The sequence below is a fragment of the Spea bombifrons genome, chromosome 5 (genome assembly GCF_027358695.1).
Source record: "Spea bombifrons isolate aSpeBom1 chromosome 5, aSpeBom1.2.pri, whole genome shotgun sequence".
Lineage (NCBI taxonomy): Eukaryota > Metazoa > Chordata > Amphibia > Anura > Pelobatidae > Spea > Spea bombifrons.
Window position 1 is genome coordinate 51,868,765 of NC_071091.1, and position 24,415 is coordinate 51,893,179.

Below are 24,415 nucleotides of genomic sequence, written 5' to 3' on the forward strand. Positions count from 1 at the left end.
GTCACTGGTCATAATTCAATTATTTCTGTTGTTAGGACTGCAGCCATCAACAGTATATATGATTTGATATTACTAGTGTTATACGACTGTGGGCATATGCCCTCATGTTACAGTGACGTATACCTTTCATGGTAGGACTGGTGACACTGGTGTTTTTAAACATCTTTTTTGGTTATACCTTTTAACAAATACATTAATAAAAGTTATTTTTAAGGTTTGGGTAATAATAAGGGTATTTTTGATCCCAGGAACGGGATTGGTTTGTTTTTAGTTGTAACTTACCCTTGTCCCCACTGGGGCATTATTTTGGAATTGTATCAGTGAAACATGCACCAGGTTTTTGGGTTTGTTATGTGGGTATAAATAGGAACGTATTAATAAGACTGCCGCAGATTGTGATTCATTATTTTTCAGAGCAAACCGAGCTGGGAGCATTGCTTTGGCACTGGATTTGTGACTCCATTTTTTGAAAGGAGATATACCGGTATTTGAAAGGGAGCTGTGCCATGATTGTATTGTGCCATTATACCACTTGGTGGCATTTATATCAATTTTGGCATTATTCTTTGATATATTTTTAACTTTGTAGCTTGTGTCTTATATTGTATTTTAATTGTTAGCCAAAACATGTTTACCTCTCTGCAAAGCAGCATGTGCCATCTTATTGTATAACTATGCATACATTACATACTGTATATTTATTGTACCGTTCATACAACATAGTTTGTTAAGCAAACTAGACAGACTATATCAGCATACCTGGGACTCAAAGAGAAGCTCAGTTTCTCGGGGTCACCACCGCCCAGGAGCAGCCTTGTGACACTCGCCACCCCTTGCCCTTTTCCCCTTTAAACAGCTGCGTGTCTCGCTACACCAGGGGAACTTTAACTAAAGTTACCACAAGGCTAAATGGCAACTCACAGTCAGGGTTCTCAACTCCTAGTGTGCTTATATGAGGAAATGTATGTTTTGTATGTGTTAACCACCCCAATTAAATTGTACAGTGTTACATTATTTGTTGGCGTTTAAATTATTATCCTTTATTAAACACCAATTATGTACCAAGATGTACCTAACTCAATTCAGATTTATTACTTTGATGTACTGTATTTCCTTTGTTACCGTGTAGACAGTCATAAGAAGCAGAAAAAAAAAACCCAGCAAAATGAATTTAACTATTATGACGCTTTTATTATTTGTTGATTTTATGATGATGGTGTTTGCAGCATTCTATTTCACAGTAGCCTCCATCAGAGCTCTAAATTTCTCTATATCACACCCATTCATGACAAAGGCTTTATTTGTTTTTTTTAGGTCATCAATCATATCCAGGACCATCATGCCCCGAGTAAATTTTCCACTTAACTCCACAGTAACTGCACATTCAATGACATCTGTAACAGTACTCTCATCAATAGCAGCAGCCATTGCATAGGAATCACAGGAAACAAATCCAGGGCCAGCCACCATTCCTTTCTCTTCCTTCTCACTTCTGGAATACTGCAGGCTGTGAGCGTAGATATTCTTTATGAAGTCAGACTTCTTTGTTCCCATATTAACCCACTTATCATACCATTCCTGTGTGAGGACATAGTAAGACATTAACATGGGTTCACACACTTGGGTAATTATGTACAAACACACAAGTAGACTATAATTTCTGCAAGTCAATTGGGGTTATGTATAAAAGGCGGTTTTAAAGCAACCAATGGTCTGTTCCTACTGAACTTTTCACCAGAATCACTTTTTCACACGATCCCAATTCTATATCATTCAAGTATTCTATTTAGAAGTTATACTGTGCACTTCATTCCCTGCCTTCATAATGGCCTACCATACCTATTCTTTGCCCCCTAATTTTACATGGATTTGATAGAATCCAAAACCAAAACTTTGTAAATGAGTCCATTAATGTACAGTTATGCTCCAAGAATATTAAAATTATTATTTAAATATCAAATTCACGACAGCGGATGTAAAATACCAAAGACATATGAACACACATACCCATGAAAGCTTGTGACGACAGGAATGCTCCCAGGTAGCAATGTATGTTTTACATAAGAAATCGTTGAGAACAATATAGGCACCTTCAGGATCAGCAAGGAAGTTAAACTCACCACAAGCGGTAGTATTTCCCCTGGCTAGAGAAAGGGAAATGTACTTAAGTAAACAAATATAATTTTAAAAATAGTATATAATGTTAAACAATAAATCCAAACCTTAGAATAGATTAAATACTTTTAACTGTCATCAAGGTCAGCTTCATCCAGGAGGGAGACAGGAAGAGGAAGAAGGATCCCTACAGGCGGACTTCATGAAATGAAAAAGTCAGTTTTTGTGCTGATATTAATACCAGTGGAAGTTTGGAACTCTTAAGCACAGCATTGGTAATTTTTACTCACCATGCCCCTCAACACTTGAATGTGGAATATCTAGCAGGGATGAAATTTTCCAAACTGACTTATTGCAAAGGTGGCATCCATCAGAGTATCATGTTTGAATTCAATGAGTTCTTCAGAACGACCCATTTTTTTTCAACAAATGTTTGTAAATGTAGACTGCATGGCTACGTGCTTGATTATACACCTGAGGCAATGGGTCTGATTGAAACACCTGAGTTCAATAATTTAGAGGCGTGTCCCAATACTTTTGTCTATATAGTATATTTTGTGAGTGTCATTGGCCAGAAAAACCCTGAACATTGTTTGGATTTGTTCTGTTACGTGGACAGCATGGGGGAAGCATACAAGGTGTATGGCGGACAGTCGTGGCTCCTCTATGACAAGCAATTCCATCAGAAGATGCATTGAGGCAAAGGTTGCAATGGCTTGATAAAGATACAGTTATGCTTAAAAGTTTGCATACCCTGGCAGAAATTGTGAAATGTTGGCATTGATTTTTAAAATATGACTGACCATGCAAAAAACATGTCTTTATTTAAGGCTAGTGATCATATGAAGCCATTTTTATCACATAGTTGTGTGGCTCCTTTTTAAATCATAACATATATCACCCAAATGGCCCTGATCAAAGGTTTACATACCCTTGAATGTGTGGCCTTGTTGTAATTATTATTATCTTTTATTTATATAGCGCCAACAATTCATGCAGCGCTTAAATTTAAGCAGCATATATTCAAGGAATATGACAAGACGAGAATTGACAGACTAAGACAAACCGATACATTAGGTGGAGAGAGCCCTGCTCGCAAGTTTACAATCCTGAGACAGACACACACAGGTTAAAATGATATTTAAAAGGTTAATTTCCTGCACCTGTGGCCTTTTAAATTGCAATTAGTGTCTGTGTATAAATAGTCAAATGAGTTTGTTAGCATGTGGATACACTAAGCAGGCGAGATACTGAACCATAGAAAGAAGAAAAGAACTGATTTCAGCCACAACTGCCAGAAGAATTGTTCAGGATACAAAGAAAAAACAATAGGCTGCTCTGAAAAAAAGACAGTGTGGTTGTTTCAATGAGCAATAAGTCTTTAAAGTGGGTGTGCGCCCTATAATCAGGGTTTTTGTATTCGTATTGCCCAACACCCAGGACATACACTTTCTCATGCACTTTCTTCTGAAGGCAAGCAGCAGGGTTATGATCCAGATCCCCTGCAGCGCTGCATGGGACCTGGATCCTCCTTTCTGGCAGTTGATGGACGTCTGCATGATACAGACAACCCCCGCTGCTGCCAGCACTTTCGCCAGGGCTTCTATGAAGGAGCATGGCGAGTTGAGTTGATGCCAAATAGCTTGATTTTGGTCTCATCTGACCACAACACTTTCAGCCAGTTCTCCTCTGAATCATTCAGATGTTCATTGGCAAACTTCAGATGAGCCTGTCCATGTGCTTTCTTGAGCAGGGGGACCTTGCGGGCACTGCAGGATTTCAGCCCTTCACGGCGTAGTGTGTTACCAATTGTTTTCTTGGTGACTATGGTCCCAGCTGCCTTGAGATCATTGACAAGATCCTCCCGCGTAGTTCTGGGCTGATTCCTCACTGTTCACATGATCATTCAAACTCCACAAGGTGAGATCTTGCATGGAGCCCCAGACAGAGGGAGGTTGACAGTTATTTTGTGTTTCTTCCATCTGCAAATAATTGCACCAACTGTTGTCACCTTCTGACTAAGCTGCTTGGCGATGGTCTTGTAGCCCATTCCAGTCTTGTGCAGGTCTACAATCTTGTCCCTGAAATCCTTGGATAGCTTTTTGGCCTTGGCCATGGTGGGGAGTTTGTAATCTGATTGATTGCTTCTGTGGACAGGTGTCTTTTATACAGGTAACAAACTGAGATTAGGAGCACTCCCTTTAAGAGAGTGTTCCTAATCTCTGCTTATTACCTGTATATAAGACACCTGATTTATAGGGGATCAAATACTTATTTCAATGCAAATAACTTATTTGAAATGTGTTATTCTGGATTGCTTTGTTGTTATACTGTCTCTCACTGTTCAAATGAACCTACCATTAAATCATAGACTAATCATGTCTTTATCAGTGGGCAAACGTACAAAATCAGCAAGGGATCAACGTTTTTTTTTCCTTCACTGTAGCATAGACCATAGAAAAGAGGTTTTGGCATTTTTCATTTAAGCTTGATGGGATGGATTACCTTAATAAGTGCTTCATGGTAAAACAAGCCCTCAAGGGGTATTTGGGGTGTTTGAGTCCTGGACAGGCACACGCCGGTGTTATATTCTCTTTACTTCATGCCCCGATTTTTCAATTCGGTTTTGTGTGTTTCTCAACCAGGGGAGGTTGTCGGTGGTCAAGTTGCCTTAATTTTAGAGGTATGCTTTAGGACAGAGTTTCCAGGAAAGTAGCTCAACACTTATATGTGGAGTTCCTCAAATCGTGCCGATCCATACAGGAGGCTAGGTGCTTGCGTCGGAGAGGGGCAAACTACATTTTGGCCATTGACTAAGCTAGGAAAAAAGGTTAGGCTAAGTCAAAAAGACTATGGATTGCTTTTCAGGGTAGGTTGATGGTTCGTAACAGGGACTTAGAGGGTGGTCCCTCTGCTCCTTTTCAGAGGGACAGGATAACCCTCAGGGAATTTGGCTTCGACCCTACCTGTCTAGACAGGCTTTGAGAAGGCCACCAGCTATTGCCATTTGGTGGTTGGCATCAGAGACACCCAATTATCTGATAAAACAAAAACCTTACAACCAGATGCCTGCTTTTTAACACTTACATTCCATGTTTCCTCCCATTATGTACAAACATTTAAGTTTTTGGGGGAAGGTTGGGTCCATCCTCACAGCCAAAGCCAAGTTGGTCAGCGGACCTGTAGCTACCATGGAAATCTAGTAAAAAAATAAAAAATAAAATCTATAAATCTGTAGCTACCATGGAAATCTGGTAAAAAATAAAAAAATCTATAATCTATATTACCATTATATAAAGTTGTTGTTGTTGATCATACCAATACAGCATTTAGTAGCATTTATCAAAGAAAGGACTGTGTCCTTAACTCTGTAGGAAAAGTTTTGGGTTTGAGCTGCAGCATGCACCCTAATTAATAAACAGACAACGTTCACAAAAAACATCCTGGATATTAAAATGTCTTGAGGGAAAACATTTAGTCTATGGACCTACGGCTGTCCGGCCCTCATATCAAAAATGAAACCCATACTAATCATTACCTTTACTTGTGCTAATCACAGTCTTACCTGGCCCGGGTGCTCTGATGCCAGTCGTATCATGGCATCTACCGCATGTTCTTTCTGAATATACTCCAACCCTGGGGCATCTGGGTCAGGAACATCTCCCAAACCATCTTTACCGTGAAAATACGATGCATGGATGTTTTGGCCTAGAATTGCAGTGGATGCCCCTCGATATACAGGAATCTTGAAAATAAACATTATACAATAACAGGAATGAGAACATTCAATGCTTTAATCAAATACATTATTTATGTAAAAAGAATAATGTGAATGTAATGCTGCATTTATGACTTCCACTATGATGACACACTTAAAAGCTTAGGAAGCTCTGGTTATAGGTTCCCCAAAATGTGTGCAGAAATGAACTAACGTCACAATGCACTTTATCGCTGAATATCATATTGGCCACCAGGTGGAACCAAAGGTTCTTTATTTTTAGAGGAAGGGATTTAAGACTGCAATTTAGCATTTTATCCACTCGGAGCTCGGAGATTGAGAATAGGTTTTGACCATTCACACACACACACACACACACACACACACAATCTGAACAAAAGTATTTGGACACCACTGCTAGTTTTAGGTGCTTCACTCATTGCTAACAGGTGTATAAAATGAAGCACAAAGCACTTATGTTTATGTTTAAAATATAATATGATCTTGAGTGTGGGTGTGGAAGTTTATAAGTGTATATTTGTTGCTCCCCTTATAAGTTTAAAAAAAAAAAAAAAAAAAAAAAAAAAAAAAAATCTTCCACACCCACACTCATCTCTTATTTCATATAATTCATGACTCTTAATTATTATTATATATATATTTTTATTTTTTTATTACACATTTTTTACATAATTTCAACTAGTTTTTCACTTCACTTAGTTAACACATATTTATATTTATACTTACATAATAATAATTTTTTTTTTTTTTTTTTTTTTTACACTTTTAACTGTCTGTTATTCTATGAGTCCTCTCTTCCTTCTAGAATATTGGTATACCTACATTACGCTGAGTTGAGGAGTTATGGGATATTTTGAACTTATTCATCGTTACAAACGTATTAATATGTGATTTTTCTAAGCATCGATGCATTAAGTACCTGACTGCCTGTTATTACTTAAACTGAAAAATACAACACTAAGCTTTGATCTGTTTAGATACAGGCCACCAGGCATATTTTGTCACACATATTATTGTTAAATTCTTTTTTTTTTTTTTTTTTTTTTTTTTTAATATCTATATATATACTCTTTCTTTAGTATAACTTGAGTATACAGTTTGGATCTAACCATCCCACTATGAGCTTCTGTAAGACAGTAGTAGGATCTTACTCTTGTACAATCGTATATGGGTGATCGTCCCCAGCACAGAATATATTGATAGAAATTAGTTAATTTTGGGCAGATTAAAGGGGTCCCAAAAGCTATACTTAGAGACGATTCGGAACATATTATGTTGAAACTTACGAATCTGGTTAGTTCTCGATATGCGTGATTTTTTTATATATATATATATATTTTTTTTTTTTTCTTCTACTATTACTATTGAATACATAGCTCAAGGGGTTGTCCATACTGAATGGCATACTGTGAGATGTGGTATGATATAATCTGAATATTATGTCCTGACTTGACCATGTGTTCATCTAGAATGTTATATTGTGGTGATGCTATGATGCAATTTGAATATCACGCTTTGATTTGTTTACATAGCGTGAACTTAGCACGTCATTAAGAATCTGTATGATATGTATTGAGCTCTTTGAATGGCACACTGTGAGGTGCTTCACGATACAATCTGAATATTAAGTCTTGACCGGACCCTATGTGCATTCAGATTGTTATACTGAGGAGATGCTATGATGTAACTTGAATATTATGCTTTACTTGTTTATATAGTCTGAATTTAGGTAGACCAATTTTTTTTTTTTATTTATTTATTTATTTATTTTTTTTATTTTATTTATTTATTTATTTATTTTTTTCTTTTTAATATTTAATTACCTCCTCTCTCTCCCTTCCTCCCTACATAACTCCTGTGGTGGAAACAGGAACTTTTAGAGTCAGCAACATAATTAGTTCGCTTGAACTCTAGAGAAGATGAATGTATGTGATGATTGTTTTGTAAAATTGAAATATGAAAGAGGGAGGAGAGAAACATCAGGGGCAACATACCACTTTCTATGACCATTAGGGTCTTTACCCTAAACGCCCAGGGACTGAATTCTCCGCAAAAAAGAAGTGCTTTATTTAAATCGTTACAAGATAATAATATTGATCTTGCTTTTATCCAAGAAACTCACTGGATTAAACCACCTACCTCCTTATGGAAATTTAAAAAATACCCCTATATTTATGCGGCCAATTTAATAGGTGTAAAAAAGAAAAGGGGAGTGGCAATAATTTTTTCGAAACAACTTAAAATAGACCTTATATATGAGGAGGCAGACCCCAATGGACGCTTCCTGATATTAATAGTTAAAATTAACGACATTACGTTTACACTAGTTAATGTCTATGCCCCAAACAGGATTTCGGTTCGTTTCTTGGACAATCTTATTACTAAAATAGACTCCCTTCAGATAGGGACCCTCTTACTAGGTGGGGATTTCAATTCTGTTCAGGATCCCAAGTTAGACCGTAGTCATTTTAAGCATCACACTAAAAAACATACAAATACATCTTATGGGATTCAAGATTTTTTATTAAGAAATTCTTTGTTTGATTGCTGGCGTACTATTCACCCATTAGAGAGAGATTACACCTTTTTTTCAAACATGCATCAAACGTACTCGCGAATTGACTTTTTTTTGACAAAAGCAAATTCTCTGAAAATGGTGAAGGACTCCAAGATAGGAAATATTACTTGGTCGGACCATGCGCCAGTTTTCTTAGATATAACTAACAATCCCGACTATAAAATAAGAAATAAATGGAGACTAAACGAATCCTTACTTAGAAACACAACAATTTCAGATGAATTGTTACAGGAGGTTAAACAATTTTGTCAGACAAATGACAATGGGGAAGTATCAGATCCTACTCTTTGGTGCGCTTTTAAGGCATACATGAGAGGCGTTTTGATAAGAATAGGCACTAGAGAGAAGAAACGGAGGGGCTCTACGTTGACAGAACTTCACATAAAATTAGCCGAGTTAGAGAGAATTAATAAAAATAACATGGACCTTCCCTTGCTTCATCAGATAAAATTTATTAGAAAGGAAATTGTAACTAAAGAACAGGAAAAAATTAATTGGATGCTTTTACAATTACGCCAGAAATGGTACTATTCTAGCAATAGGGTAGGAAAAATATTATCTAACAAACTTAAAGCTAAACAAAAAACTGAAACTATAAAAAAAATTATAGTTGGAAATAATCATTTTCTTACCCCTAAAGCTATATCTAACGCTTTTGCTAATTATTATAAAACCTTATATAATCTTCCTGAGGTCTCACAGTCGGACCTGGAAATAAACAAATTTTTACAGAATTTAAAGCTTCCAAAAATTTCGACTTCACAAACACAATTTCTAAACCAACCTTTTTCATTATTAGAAATTAATAAGTCTATAAAAGAAATGAAATTAGGCAAGGCTCCTGGCCCAGACGGATTTTCTTCTCTTTTTTATACATCACTACAGCATATGATTGCCCCGCTATTACTGCGAGTATTTTCCTCTTTTTCTTTAAAGGCACAACTACCGGCAGAACTTCTTCAAGCGGCAATAATCCCAATCCCCAAGGAAGGCAAGGACCCAAGCTCAACACTTAACTATAGACCTATCTCTCTAATCAATTTAGATATCAAGATTTATTCTAAAATTTTAGCTCAGAGACTAAAACAAGTGATACCACATATCATTAATAAGGATCAGACAGGATTTGTGGAAGGCAGAAGTCCTACGGACAATACCCGTAAGATTTTAAACCTTATACATAAGGCTAATTCTCTTCGAATTAAGTCTGCTTTTTTGGCGCTTGACGCCGAAAAAGCTTTTGACCGGGTTAACTGGAGATACTTAGAAGCGGTGCTCATAAAATATGGTATCGTAGGAACATTCAAAAATTACATCATGAACCTCTACACTAATCCAACTGCTAAAGTGGTCGGTCACTTACTGGACTCAGATTGGTTCCCTATAAGGAACGGAACCCGCCAAGGATGCCCACTAGCCCCTTTACTTTATATCCTTAGTATAGAGCCTCTTGCGGAATTAGTGAGACAATCGTCCGATATATTTGGCATACAAATTAACTCAGAGTCTTTTAAAATCTCTCTTTATGCAGATGACGTTATTCTGTCAATGACGAACTTAGATTCTTCTCTTCCTGCACTTTTTAAAATATTAGATAAATATGGTTTAATTTCTAACTACAAAATTAATCTTGGCAAAACGCAACTCATCACGACTTGTTTTACGCAAGACGAAATAACTGAGCTTGGGTCTCTGTGTTCACTCGATTGGAATTCCCAAATTATAGACTATCTCGGAATCTATATTACAAAAGAACTTCCTTTGCTTATTAATTGTAATTACAAAAATCTAATTGATAAAATAAAAGCACAGCTCTCAAGGTGGAAAAATCTAGAAATCTCTTGGCTTGGCCGAACTCATTTAATAAACGGATACTTAATTCCTAAAATTCTCTATTTTTTTAGAACAATCCCTTTGAGAGTTCACACCTCTATCTTGAAATGTATTCAGCAAACCATCGACCATTTTATTTGGCAGCAGAAAAGACCAAGGATAACAAATAACATTTTAACTAAGAAACCAAATAAAGGGGGAATATCCTACCCGAGTATTAACAAACTTCATGATGCTACAATGTTGACCCATTATTTGGCTTGGGATAAAAAATCTAATAATTCCCCAAGATGGTTATATATAGAGGAATCAGACATGGGCCACGAGGAACTATATCTTCTCTTTTGGGCTGACACACTTCGATTGAAAGATATAAAAATCTTGAATCCCATAATATATGACACACTTAAAACATTGCTTAAACTCAAACGAAGTATGGGGATAAAAAGATCTCTTATGCCCTCTACTCCAATCGAGGCTATTCGTTATTTTATAAGAGATATAGATCTGACCAGATGGCAAGGATGCGGTATTTCCTGCATTGGTAACTTGTTAAACCAAGATACCATTGTGCCCTTTCCCCAGATATGCAAATCTTTTTCTCTACCACCATCTGAATTATTCTCTTTTTTGAGGATTAAAAATCTTATTAATCAGGTGGGAATCGATAGGAATCCGGAAGTAGAACATTGGCTAACAACTCACAAAAAAAAGAAACAAATCTCAAGTTCAACTAAACTTTTATTAATTATGCAAAAAGATGAGAAAGATCCACCAATCCTGAAGTGGGAAAGTGAGCTAGGTTTCGAGTTTTCCTTGGATCAATGGCGTCAGGCCTTGGTTCTCATAAGAAAGCACGTTCACTCAATAAATTTAATAGAGATTTATATTAAGATAATTTATAGATGGTACCTGGTTCCAACTAGACTCAATAAAATCAGTAGTACACATTCAAACAGATGTTGGCGGTGTCTCTCCCACATGGGCACATTTGCCCATATCTGGTGGGAGTGCCCGCAACTACTAAACTTGAGATATAACCTCTTGCAACTACTTGGCTCACTTCTCCACTTTCAGGACCAACTAGACCCACAGATGTTTCTTTTCCATTTGGGACTTGAGAAATACCATTTAAATCATAGAATTTTAATTATCCATGTACTTATGGCCGCAAAAATATGCATTGCTAGAAACTGGAGACAGGCAGGCCTATTTGACTGGGGATCAGTTATTAATCAAACTAATCATCAGTACTTAATGGAAAGAGGATACTATATTAAAATCAGCAAGCTTTCTAAATTCGATAATATCTGGCTACCCTGGAAACACTTTCGAGACACTGATCCAGAAAATATTTGAAATTCTCTACCTGAGGTTTAATTTCTTTACTTCCCTTGCTTTTTTTTTTTTTTTTTCCTTTTTTTTTTCCCCTGGGCGGACGTTATACTATACTGCACTATGATCTACTTTATGATTAATAGCTAGCTCCTAGATGCTTCTCATTGTCTCCCATGTATGACTGCCTGTTGGATGAATGTTATGGGTGGTGTTGTGATTGGCAACTACTTGCCACAGTTACAGCTTATATTAGATAATATGCTGTAATTTATTCTCTGCTTTTTTTTTTCTTTTATTCGGTTCGGGTAGCAGTCTACTGTTTTCTGTTTATAAAATTCTTAAATAATCATATATCTTACGGTAGAACGGAACATAATAATGAATGGATGCATTGTTCGTTTTGAATAAGTGTTTAATTGCTTATAATTCCATTCAAGAATGTATTTCTTTTTCCTTTTTTCTTTTTTTTTTGACATTGTAATACCCTACCGATGTATTCTAAATCTGAGAACATAAAGTATAAAATATTTAAATAAAATAAAAATAAAAATAAAAAATATAATATGATCTTCATCTAAGTTACAATAATAAACCCAACACAATCCTGTTTTAACTAATAACACACATTATTGCATGGTTCTTGGTCATATTGAATACATCATTCATTCACAGTGTGGGTTGGAAAACATACTTGAACCCCTAACCTAGCTAGTTACTTCAACAAAAGCTAACTGGAGTCATGGATTGGAGATGTGTGTTCGAACTACTTTGACATAAAAAAAAACCCACAAACATTTAGATTTTTGTATTCCCAAGAATCATCTGCTGATGTGAACCGAGCCTCACAAAAAATAATTCTTAGAAGATCTACCAATTGTTGGTTTGCATAAAGCTAGAAAGGGTTACAAAGGCATTTCAAAGAGTTTACATATTCATCAGTCCACAGTTATTGATATTGTTTATAAATGGACACAATTTAGTACTGTGGCTACTCTCCTTCGAAGTGTGGGACAAGCCAAGATGATGCCAAGGGCGCAATGCAGAATGCTCAATGAGGTAAAAAAAGAATCCTAGGAATAACAGTTAACGGCTTGAAGGAATCATTGGAACTTATTGGATCAAGTTATCATACGGGATAATGTCATGGTGTCTGTCCACTAGCTGAAGCGTGGTAGAAGTTGGGTGGTGCAGCAGGACAATCACCCTAAACATTAAAGTAAATCTACTACAGATAGTTTCAAACAAAAAGTGCCCCAGTCAGAGCCCAGACCTTAACCCAGTGATGGTGAACGTTTTTGGGCCAGTGTGCCCAATTTTCTACATCAAACCAAGTTGCAGGCCTCAAAGTGCCAACACTGCAAATTAAACATAGAGAGGATGTTTTTTTTCGGTACACAATTACTATACACAACAGTGTGCATCAATTTGACCATATAAATTATGTTTGTTTTTTAAGCATAGAAACATAGAATGTGTCAGCAGAATTGGCCCATCTATCTACCCAAGCAGAAAAACATATGAAAAGAGGGTTTATTCGTGAAAAGGATTAAATAACATTAGTATGTGCATTGAAATTATATGAGTGTATAACAAAGATAAATGGAGTCACACACATTCATTCACACAATTAATTCTCACTCATTCACACAAATCATTTACACATATTCATGAATGCATTTTCAAAAATCGTTGAACCAATTCATCCACACATTAATTCATTCTCTCACTCATTCAAACAATTCATCCACACATTAATTCATACTCTCATCCACACATTATTCATTCTCTCACTCTTTATTTCAATATTTTTACTAAACCTCCTTCTCACTATGTATCCCCCCTTTTCACTATCTACCCCCTCGCCCTTCCTTTGTAGTTTACTTAGCCTGCTGAAGTCCTGCGGTGGGGGCACGAGGCCTCTATCTTGGCCACTGTGCTCGCTGTGACATCCTATTCCGGCGCTCAGCATGACATGCCCAAACTGTGACCAAGATAGAGGCCTCATGCTCCCACTGCTGCAGTCAGGGCAGCACAAGGCGGTTGGCGACAGGGAGCGAAGGAAACAAAAGGGCGCTGCCCCTCACCGCAGTGTCTAGGGCAGCTGCCCAATGGAAGTTATGGCCCTGCACAAGGCCAGTTGTGAAGAGCTTCTTGTGTCATAATGATATAAAGGCTCCTGTTAATGCATAGTTAATATGACAATGCAGTCTTCCTGGTAGACAGGTTCAGGATTTCAAGACAGCTTCATATTTCATTTAAATAAAACGGATTAAATCAAGTTACAGCATTTAGCATCTTATCTTTGCATGTGAAGGCAGATATGAATATTGTGCTTAAAATCAGATTTGTACAAGAGAATTTTCTTACATCTGTTTGTAACAGGATTTTTTTAACCATTCTATCCCTACTGACTGAAGTACATTCAATTTATTGCATAAAAATAAAATGCGAGGCAGATGTTAGAAGTTATGCCAAGCCTTTGTAACTCCACAGAGAGACAATAGCAAAGTATTTTCAGATTATGCTCAAAGGATTGGAACAATGTCAATTTTTAACTGCGCTTGATCCATACAAGAATTTCATTTTTTTCTGCTCATTTCATATCAACCCTCGGGGACAATTGAAATGTTGGTGTGTGTGTGTTTGTGGGGGTGTAATATTAAAGGGAAACTTCCACTATAGAAGAATGTATATTAAAGTACTCGGAGTAATAAGGTGGAGTACTAAAATGGTTTCCCTTTTCTTTTAGCCTTACTAACAAGTTTAATGTACCTTTCAAATAATCCATTTTACCTTGCACTCCATCTAAATATTTACAGTAAAAACAAAACAAAACATACATATGTATCCAATTATGTTGCCTGTCTTACAGTCTTCTGTAATGTTAAGATGACAGTAAAGACAAGGTTATTTTTTTTTTTCAAAGTATCAAAAAGCATTAGGCTTGTCCAGGGGGTCCATAAATCACACCTTTCCAAACGTTACCCAAGCTGTCTCTGTGCTCTCTTTCATACTTTGTATCAAAATAAACCTTTAAGCTGTTTTTCACATGAAAGGCAACCTTTCTTCTTTTTTATACCTTCTCTGTATACAGTGTACCCTGGTATTACAACATATATACACTTTAAAAAAAAACTCTGGCGGAGGGAGAAAGAGAAACAACTGGAGACAAAAGACATATTTACATACATCTGCGTTTAGCTGTAGTCTCTAGCTATAGTAGCTACCTAATGGGTCCCTGGGGAATGCCCATGAGAGATGCAGACCTCTACACCAGAAGCTATTCAGAAGAGGTGGACATGGAAGTGAGCCTGTGACGTATGTGTGACTATCTATTACACAACAGCTTGAGTCTTGATGTCTGTGCCAACAGAAAAGCCCATTGAGGACAACATGCCCCCTTGACCTCAAAATATAGTTCTGTATACAGTAATATGTATACAAAAATATGTAAGTGTGTATATATGTATACTATACAAAAATACCTTGTTTTATTTCATTTTTCTCCAACAACCTTCATTTGCAGGCCTGGAGCCTGCCATTGTTGTCATGACCTCATTCTTTATGGCAATGCTAATGAAGTTCTGCTTGTGTTAGGAAATCCTTTCTTTCATGGACTTTCTTTATTTATACCGTGTGTCGTGCTGGGTGATTGAAGCGAAACCATTCTACTGTTTACCACAACGCAGCATGATAAAAGGAGACAGTTTGTTTGTCTGATATAGTGTGTTTTCTTAGCTCAATATAACACAAAAAATGTCTAACATGCAGCCATTCTGAAAACATAATAGTATGCAAAAAACAGAGCTGAAATTGATTTCTAGCCAATAATACTGATAAATAAAATTGGATGGAGTTCCCCTTTAATATGGTAAGAACATACTTCCATTAAACATACCAAGCTTGCTTGCTGCCCCTGCCTGTTTTTGTGTTATAGCAGCTTTTTTACATGACACATTTGCAAATGAGTAAGAAAAAAGAAAGGTATGTTCTCGGTACACCTCCCTCCGTGTAGAGCACTGTCAATGTCCTTGAGACAGGTTAAGCCTGTCAGCGCAATGTTTATCCCTAAACATGCCAGGCCAACCTGTGTGTCTGGATGCATGTTTCATATATGTGGGTGTGCGTAATTGTCATAGTACAATATATGTGGGTTTGTGTTTCTCTCGCTTATTTTGCTGGGGATTCCTGCCTTAGGCTGGCCATATTATATTTTTACTTCAATTTAGTAACACGAATATTTTCCTTGCGGGAGGCAGCCAGGACTGTCCACTGAAATCTGCTGCTATCAGTGGGTGGTCCTGGTGACGTTAGGGGCGTTCCTGCTGGTGTCAGTGGGCGTTCTCGCTGATATTGAAGGAACACCCCCATTTAAAGGGCAAATGGGCAGGGAGTGTCAAGACCCCGCTCCCGAAACCTAGAGGATCTGGTGTTGACCGGAGAAGCAGTGCTTCACCTGGAGTTCTCCGGCTCAAACACAGAGAGTTCCCAGGTATGTTTATAATCATTTTATAAACATATCAACTGAAATAGAGTGGTATTCTTTTTAAGTTATGTATTTTCTGATGGATCAACCAGTTACTGAAAAACACATTTTCTCAGACCATTAATTCAGGGGTTTCATGTCAAACGATTCAGCCCTTGAGAACAGGAGTAAAAATCATAATTAACTGCATTCAGACTGTAAAGACAGAACAAAATAAAAGGCAAAAATTGGTAGCCCTTTTTTTCGGTCACCAATGTCAAGTATTGAACTGAATAGCAACCCATTACTCTGGCTTCCATTTCATTACAATTGAAATTCAGTTTATTATTTGAAGAAGATCTATGACACATACTGGCAAAAAAATTGAATGTGTTCCTTTTACCTTTACAAAAAAAAACCCCTTTAAGTCCATAAGTGCCCACACAGGGCGTGTTATCTTGCAGCTTAATAGCCACCCCTTAAAGGGCTGTAGCAGATTGGCGATAAGTATAATTAGACATGTTTATGGCTGAACAAGTCGCCTGCATGCAGGGCCGGCCCAAGGCAAAATGCCGCCTGGGGCGAATTTTAAAATGCCGCCCCCCCCCTTATCTACCCTTCCAAAGTGCTGCCCCTTCAAAAGTGCCGCCTGGAGCGGTTGCCCCACGCGGCTCCATTGTCGGGCCGGCCCTGCCTGCATGGAAATAGCTTGGAGCCGAGCAAAGGAGCAACTGCATATGGGCAATTATGCAGAATTCTCCCATGCAATTGCAAGGGAGACCAAATGTAAAGGGGCCACTTGCTGGTGGTTTCAGTGGTCTGCAAAAAGTGTGATGTCAGCCTTCACTAACTAATAAGAACAGGGGACTTCTACCATTAGAGCTCATTTTTTTCAGTTATGGGCCAGGTGGTATCACTTCCAATAGGACACAAAAAGGCTAAGAACCCCAAAGTAATCTTTCTTGCGTTATCTTCACAGGGTTTGATTTATGGGGATATTATAAGCATATTAATATGTTTGACAAAAAGTACAAGAGATTTGCTTTAAATAATAACTCAATAAAAAAAATATTAGAATTACCTTAAGGAAAATACAAAAGCTATTACTTACGTCAGACCGCTCACATAATTTGAGGACACGAAGAACATTTTTGCAGACGTTATCTAAGAGAGTGTTACCTCCCACACACGTTATCCCCAAAATCTCAACATTGGGGGCGCTGATTGCCATCATAATAGCTTGAGCATCATCTGTGCCACAGTCTACATCGATAACAAGCAGTTTCTTTTCGGACAACATTCCTAAAAACGAAACAGATTTTAGATAGACTTTTTGTAAGAGACAATGCTAAAATATTCTCTGTAGCTTTAATTTCCTGGTATGTATTTTACATATGGTAACATATTTTGCCTTTAGCTCATCAGCCATCTGTCCTGCTTTAAAAAAGGAAACTGGAGCCGCCAAGTAATTTCCCTCTCACAAGTTTATTTTGGATAAGATAACCAGATTTTTCAAACAATATAAGCACATTCAAATTCAAGGAGCATTCTGACTGATTTTTTTTCTGCCTGCGCATTCTTCAACACAGTTGTTTAAAAACGTACAAATTGTGATTCTTATGTACAATCATTTAGTTGTTGTTATAAAGTTCCCAGGTATGGTTCCAAGTTATCCCAGGAACCCCTCTCAAAATGATTATATGATTAGCAAGGAATATTTCTGATTCTGAATTACATATGCAGTAAATATTAAAATATGTCCCAATAATCAGTACACACAGGCAATAACCATGTTATTACAGCTACAAACCAATATAGACATTTTGCTGGCCTGCTCAGAACACTTGCAGGGGGATTAGCTTCTCAATAATTTTGTATTTAATAACTTTAAAACTGATTGTTTTCAATTTCTTTATACATCCCATTAAATGTTCTCTGGAAACTTAACGATCTATGGAGTGGTAGGAGACGAATAAATGCAATTCCTGTCATCTCTATAACTATTGACAACTTCACTATCCAACCTACAGACCAAGTTTGCTGCCTTGGTGTCACATTTGACTGTGCTCTCTCCTTTATCCCTCACATCCAGTTCCTCACGAAATTCTGCCTCCTTCACCTGAAAAATAACTCCCGGATCCATCCATTCCTCACACACGAAAACCAAAATATTAATCCACACCCTTGTGATATACAGTATGCAAAATTGCAATTTACTACATACTGGTCTCTTCTGCCTTTTACCACTTCAATCCATCCTCAATACTGCGGCTAGATTAATCTTTCTCTCACTGTCCCTCATCTGTTGCTCCACTGTGCTAATCACTACATTGGATCCTCATACCCTTCAGAATCAAATTCAAACTCCTGACTTGCAGACCCCTTAAAACTCCACACCCCCCTTATATATCTCTACACAGGGCCAGCCTTTGGGGTGTGCGACCAGGGGGCGCCGCCGCGGGGTCCGCCGCCGCCGCAGGGTCCGACGCCACCGTAGCGTACCGCTGCCGCCAGCAGCGTACCTAGCGGGGTGGGGGGCGGTCCGCACCGGGTGCCGCTCATCAGGGGGGCACCCGGCACCCCTCCAGAGACGGACAGTAATGTCCGCCGCTGGAGGAGCAGGCTCGCAAGGGAGCGGTATCGGAGGTCTTTAACAGACCTCCGGCTCCCTTGAGTGATTTTAAACCAGTTCAAGGATCTCCCTTGAACCCGGCTTAAAATCACTCAAGGGAGCCAGAGGTCTGTTAAAGACCTCCGATACCGCTCCCTCGCGATCCGCGCGGCAACAGCTGCTGCGCGCCAGGGTTTGTTGTCAGATCCCGGCGCACAACACTGAAGCCGCACCCACTGCTGTCTGTGCCCTCTGAACCGGAAGAAGACAAAAGAACTGAAGAAGAGGAGCGAAGAGAAGGAAAAGGAGCTGTAAGGAGAAAAGAGGAAAGGTAGGAAAGCATTCAGTGAGAGTGAGAGTGGATTGGTATATGTGTGGATTGGTATATGTATGGATTGGTTTATGTGTGGATTGGTGTATGTGTGGATTGGTGTATGTGTGGTTTGGTGTATGTGTGGATTGGTATGTGTGTGGATTAGCGTATGTGTGGATTGGTATATGCGTGGATTGGTATGTGCGTGGATTGGTATGTGCGTGGATTGGTATATGTGTGGATTAGTGCATGTGTGGATTGGTGTGTGTGGATTGGTATGTGTGTGGATTGGTAAATGTGGATTGGTAAATATTTGTGGATTAGTGTATATGTGTGGATTGGTATACGTGTGGATTGGTATATATGTGTGGATTAGTGTATACGTGTGGATTGGTATACGTGTGGATTGGTATGCGTGTGGATTGGTATGCGTGTGGATTGGTATATGTGTGTGGATTGGTATATGTGTGTGGATTGGTATATGTGTGTGGATTGGTATATGTGTGAGAGTGATGGGTGTTATGCTGTACCATTTCCAATGTCTTTTTCATGATCTAATTATGCTCTAAAAGTACATCATAACTCCCATCATTCTATACTGTTCCATACAGTGGCAGAGCTGGGAGGCAGAGGCCTTGCACCCCCACCGCAGGACTCCTGAAAGGTAAGTGAACTTCAAAGAGGGAAAGGGTAGATAGTTAGGAGGGGGTAGATAGGGAGAAGGGAGTGAGACAGGGGAAAGGGGGTAGATAGGGAGAAGGGAGTAAGAAGGGGTAGATAGAGCAGAAGAGAGTGAGAAGGGGTAGATAGGGCAATCATACTCCTATCATGCAAGTCTGCGAGTACATCCTGGAATCTGGCTATGCCTGGGCATGATAGGAATGTGATTGCTGTTAATTATATATATATATATATATATATATATATATATATATATATATATATATATATATATATACACACACACAATATTGTTATTTAATTGTTTTGTCCTATTTTGGTGTGTTACTTACTTTAAATAAAAGTGTTAGATTTTTTTATGGTGTGTGGGGGGTCATATTCGGTTTTGGCCAGGTAAATGCTGCACTTTCGGTTTCAGTCCAGAATTCGTTTCGGTGCATCCCTACTACTAAGCCAGACAATGAAGTGGTAGGCCTACACCACATCAATGGCGTAGTATATAGTGATTGGAGTTTTGTTACAAGTTTTTATTCCTTTCTTTTTTTGGGATGGGGGGGCGCGCCAGAGGAGTAGTCCGCACAGGGCGCCAGAACACCTAAGGCCGGCTCTGTCTCTACTCCTCCATCCAAATATACCCCTAATCGCCCTTTGACTCTCTTCTACCATTAATTCTTCCCATTCCCCTATCCAAGGATTTTACCCATGCTGTATCCCCATCTCTGGAATTCTCTTCCCCGTTCTGTCCGATTTTCAAGTATGCAAATTTCAAAAGCTCTCTGAAAACCCACCTCTTTCAAGAAGCGTATAAACTTTCCTTGTAACACTCTTAGCCAGCATCCTATCTAAGCCATCTGAACAACCAACAACCTCAACAGCTCATCCTGACTCAACCAACTGTTTATTGCCTCCAAGTAGAACTAATTTGGGGGGTTTGAATACATTGGCCCTGCCTGCTAATGGACAGACTAGATGTGCCCATCTGTTACTGCATCAAAATCAATGTTTTCATGTTAACTTGTTGCATTGTTGCAACGAAAGTACTTTCCCAAAATGGTTTGCGAAATACAGACAATGGGGATGGAGGTTTTATGCAAGGTAAATGTTCTCACTTTAGGTAAGAAAAAGCATATTACAGTACAAAGTAATTTTAAAATGAATTCATTGTAGGTAGGGTGCCAAGGTGTCCCTTTAATGTATTCATTTAATCAGTAGCCAAAGAGTGTCTGATTACATTCAGTAACGCAAGGCTAACTTATAAAAGTTACAGATTTATCACATTTATTTATTTACCCTAAAATGTCCTGATTTGTGTAGGACAGTCCTGATTTCCAGCACTGTTCATCTGAGCTACTCCACTATCCTGGTTTTGCAGCCAATGTTAATGATGTACTGGTTAGGGAGATCCTCTAAATTCCCCTGACCAGCCCAAGGATTTGAAAACCAGCATAGGGCAATGCGGTTGCGACACAGACCTTCATAGCAGCTCTCATCTAGTCACCTCCCACCTCTCTACAGTTTATATGGGTATTTGGCTGCACTCCATTCCCAACTCTAGCTACCCCTCAACAAAGATGTCACAAGTTGGACACCTGAAATTGTGACTCTATGCATTGTGTGGAAGTATCCCTTTTACTGAAATGATGGTTACTATTGTTAAGCTAGCCAGAATGCCCTTTTAAGGGTGGATTAAGTACAAATGTGCCCCATAAGTTAATTTTAAGTACCAGTTTTCTCTAGCTGTTCTTCTCTTAGTTGCTTAAGTCATATGTCCCCCCTCGACCAGAACTTATTTTCTTAATACTTGATTGATTTTAATGAAACTCTGCTGTGTGTGCAGTTAAAGGGGGAATCTAGTGACTTTAACCTGGTGGCTTTAGTAGAATCTATGCCTATACTGCATCTTCCAGCTTTCAATTTAGTCTGCATCCCAGTGGGATGTGCCCAACCAGCCCCTGATTCCCACTGCCTGCCAAAGTAAGCAGTGAGGAACCTCAACGGAAAGCCTTAAAACTAGGACTGTCCTACGGGAAATAGATGGTTGCGAGGTATGCAGATGCAAAGGATTCTGCTATGCATTTTATACCATATTTGTCCGAATATAGGCCGCACTCGCCCCCCCCACTTTAAGTCTTCAAAGTGGGGGTGCGGCCTATAATCGGGGTTTAGTGCAGGAATGCGCAATTCGTATTGACAGACGTGCGGGACATGCAGTTCCGGGGGCCGGGCAGGCAGCAGGGTTAGGTTAGCACTGCAGGGGACCTGGATCCTACTCTCCAGCAGCTGTGGACGTCTACACGATGCGGGAGTGGGGGGGGGAGTGCCGGCAAGGGAGATTGTTAAAGCACATCGAGCACACGCGCCAGCAGCAGAGGTTGTTTATGCTCGCATCACCGCAGCCGGTGAATGTCTGCGTGATATGCTTTAACAATCTCTCACCGGAAGTTGTCTATGCGTATCGCGCAGATGTCCCCCGCCAGCCCCGCTAGGCATCCGGGAGTCTGCATGGGTAAGTCGGGGGGGCATATTTAGGGAGCAGAGTGGCAGCATATCTCGGCGGGGGGGGGAGGGGTGGAGCGGCAGCATATCTATTCCACTAAAATGTTTTTTTTTCTAAGAATCTACATTTTTCTTTAAAAAAGCACCTAACTTTTAGGGTGTGGCCTATAATCGAGCCAATACGGTAAAAATAATGCATGGCAGTTTATGTTTTCTTTTTGACGTTAAGAGCTCACTGTAAAATTGTGTCATAATCTCAGCAAGAATTTAAGGATAAATGCACAAGATATTTAAGAAACAAAACCATCAGGATTAAATTATGTTTATGTTAGAAACTTCCTTGAGCCATTATTTTATATCAACTATTTAATGCATTGCTAATGAAATCTGCTTGCATATACATGGGATCCTCTACTAAGACATTCCTCACTGCATTTTCATATGCTTTTCCGGTGTCTTTTCAATCTTTTGACCGGAAACTAAACATCTGTCTTGGCCACCTTCTTATTCATAAATACAGCAATATCAATTAAAGGGACAGTAGTTTCCAGGGTAGAAGCAGATGTGTCTTTCTGCCATATAACGGTGGATATCATAATCATGTTTAGAAAGGACATATCCCTCTTTTTTTCTTTGTTTTCTGATATCCCTCATTTCTTGGAGATCCCATTTTCTTGACAATGGGGGTATCTTGTAGCTTTGCAGCCCTAAATGTCACGATAATGTGTTTGCAAGGAGAATATATCTTTATACATTTTTCTTCTAAATAGCAATATGAAATGTTGGGATGTATGTTGCTGGGGCAGATCACCAGATTTAACCCTTTGCAACATCTTCCGGTCTAACGCAGATGAAGCTCGCCAGGACGCACAACCATATTCTACTATATCCACTGAAAGGTAACAAGGGAGCATATAGCATGCTGATATATGCACTACGTCTTACCCATTGGCACAATAACAGGGGGTATAGGGGACAGCAATCACAGATGAATGGGTCAAAAGGTCTGCAGCCCACTTGGGATGTTGCCCATCAGAGTACAACTGGTGCCCAATCTGCCCAGAATAATCTCTCAATACATTAAATAGATCTTCATTTTATTACATCAAACAAGGCCACTCTGTCTCTATAACTAATGGAATTTGGAAGCTACATAGACATACACAAATGTTCATTTCACAGGTCCCAGTGGTAAAATACCGGTATATAAAAACATTGAAGATTATTAGAATGGTTACAAATTTACACAAACTGATCTTTCTGCTATTTTCACGACAAACTATACATTGCATTTCCCCTCTCCCCAAACAAACTGTTTTTAAAGTTGTGTTAGCAAGTTGGGTGAATAGAAATAAAACAAGCACAACTTGTTCTATACATACCTTGTTTTCAGCTTCTGTGTAGAAAGTACTAAAAAAAACCCAAAAAACTGGTCTTTGTGACTCTCTAGCAAGTAGGCTGATTTAGATAAGGTTTCTTTTTTTTTTTTCTTCCTTACAACTGAAACTTCAGAAACTTCTGTCTGTTTGGACTTTATCCTTTGACTGTTTGCTTTCAAAGCAAAGAGTAAAACAATTTAGATTCTTGTGCCTTGGACTCTGAGTATCTCTGATCGCCCTAAGCAGTCAACTTATTGAAATTCTCTGAGAAGATGCTTGCTATTTTGTGTCCCTTTGTAAAGAAATGATTTGCTAGTTTCTGGCAAATGGGAGGAGTACAAAGTTAACTCCACTCCTCGGAATTGTTTTTATAATCTCTGGCACTGTCACATTATGCTACAGAACACAGAGTTTTGGAGGTCTTGCGAGGCCATAGATATGCTGATCTGCATTTATATGAAATTAGAATTCATAAAAGATGCCTTTGTAAATATATCTTCTCATACTTAATATCCCTGTTCAGGAGGGACAGTCCCTTTGTAGGACTCAAATCCTTCTGTCCCTCTTTTCGAGAAGGGTTCTAGTGCCTGGTTAGAGGGTGTTCACAACCATAAATGTCCCAATAATCTAATTTTTTTTTTTGGTTTATCAGAAAAATAAAATTAGAGTCACTTCATGCAGTCCTGTAACTGCTTTGTTGTGTACAGTACTGCTCTTCTAAGCAGAAATGCTGTATTGATCTCATTGACAATGTATTCAAGTTCTATATTAATGGCACACCACGTGCATATTTTCTAAGTAGACATAATGTAAAGATTTGCAGTCATTTAAGGATTTTAAGGAAAGAACATTCTGGGAAATAAAGCT

General features: G+C 38.6%; 1 protein-coding gene across 1 annotated transcript; it reads right to left on the reverse strand.

The window, feature by feature from the left end:
• Positions 1 to 1,170: 1,170 nt before the first annotated feature.
• LOC128497051 (pyrimidine-specific ribonucleoside hydrolase RihA-like) lies at positions 1,171 to 23,842 on the reverse strand. Its single transcript, XM_053466918.1, has 6 exons — positions 23,552 to 23,842; positions 17,180 to 17,370; positions 5,681 to 5,860; positions 5,203 to 5,314; positions 2,008 to 2,144; positions 1,171 to 1,578 (listed from the first exon to the last, which is right to left on the reverse strand). Exons 2-6 carry the CDS (start codon positions 17,366 to 17,368, stop codon positions 1,231 to 1,233), a joined length of 966 nt encoding a protein of 321 aa, XP_053322893.1. The 5' UTR covers positions 17,369 to 17,370; positions 23,552 to 23,842; the 3' UTR covers positions 1,171 to 1,230.
• Positions 23,843 to 24,415: the final 573 nt, after the last annotated feature.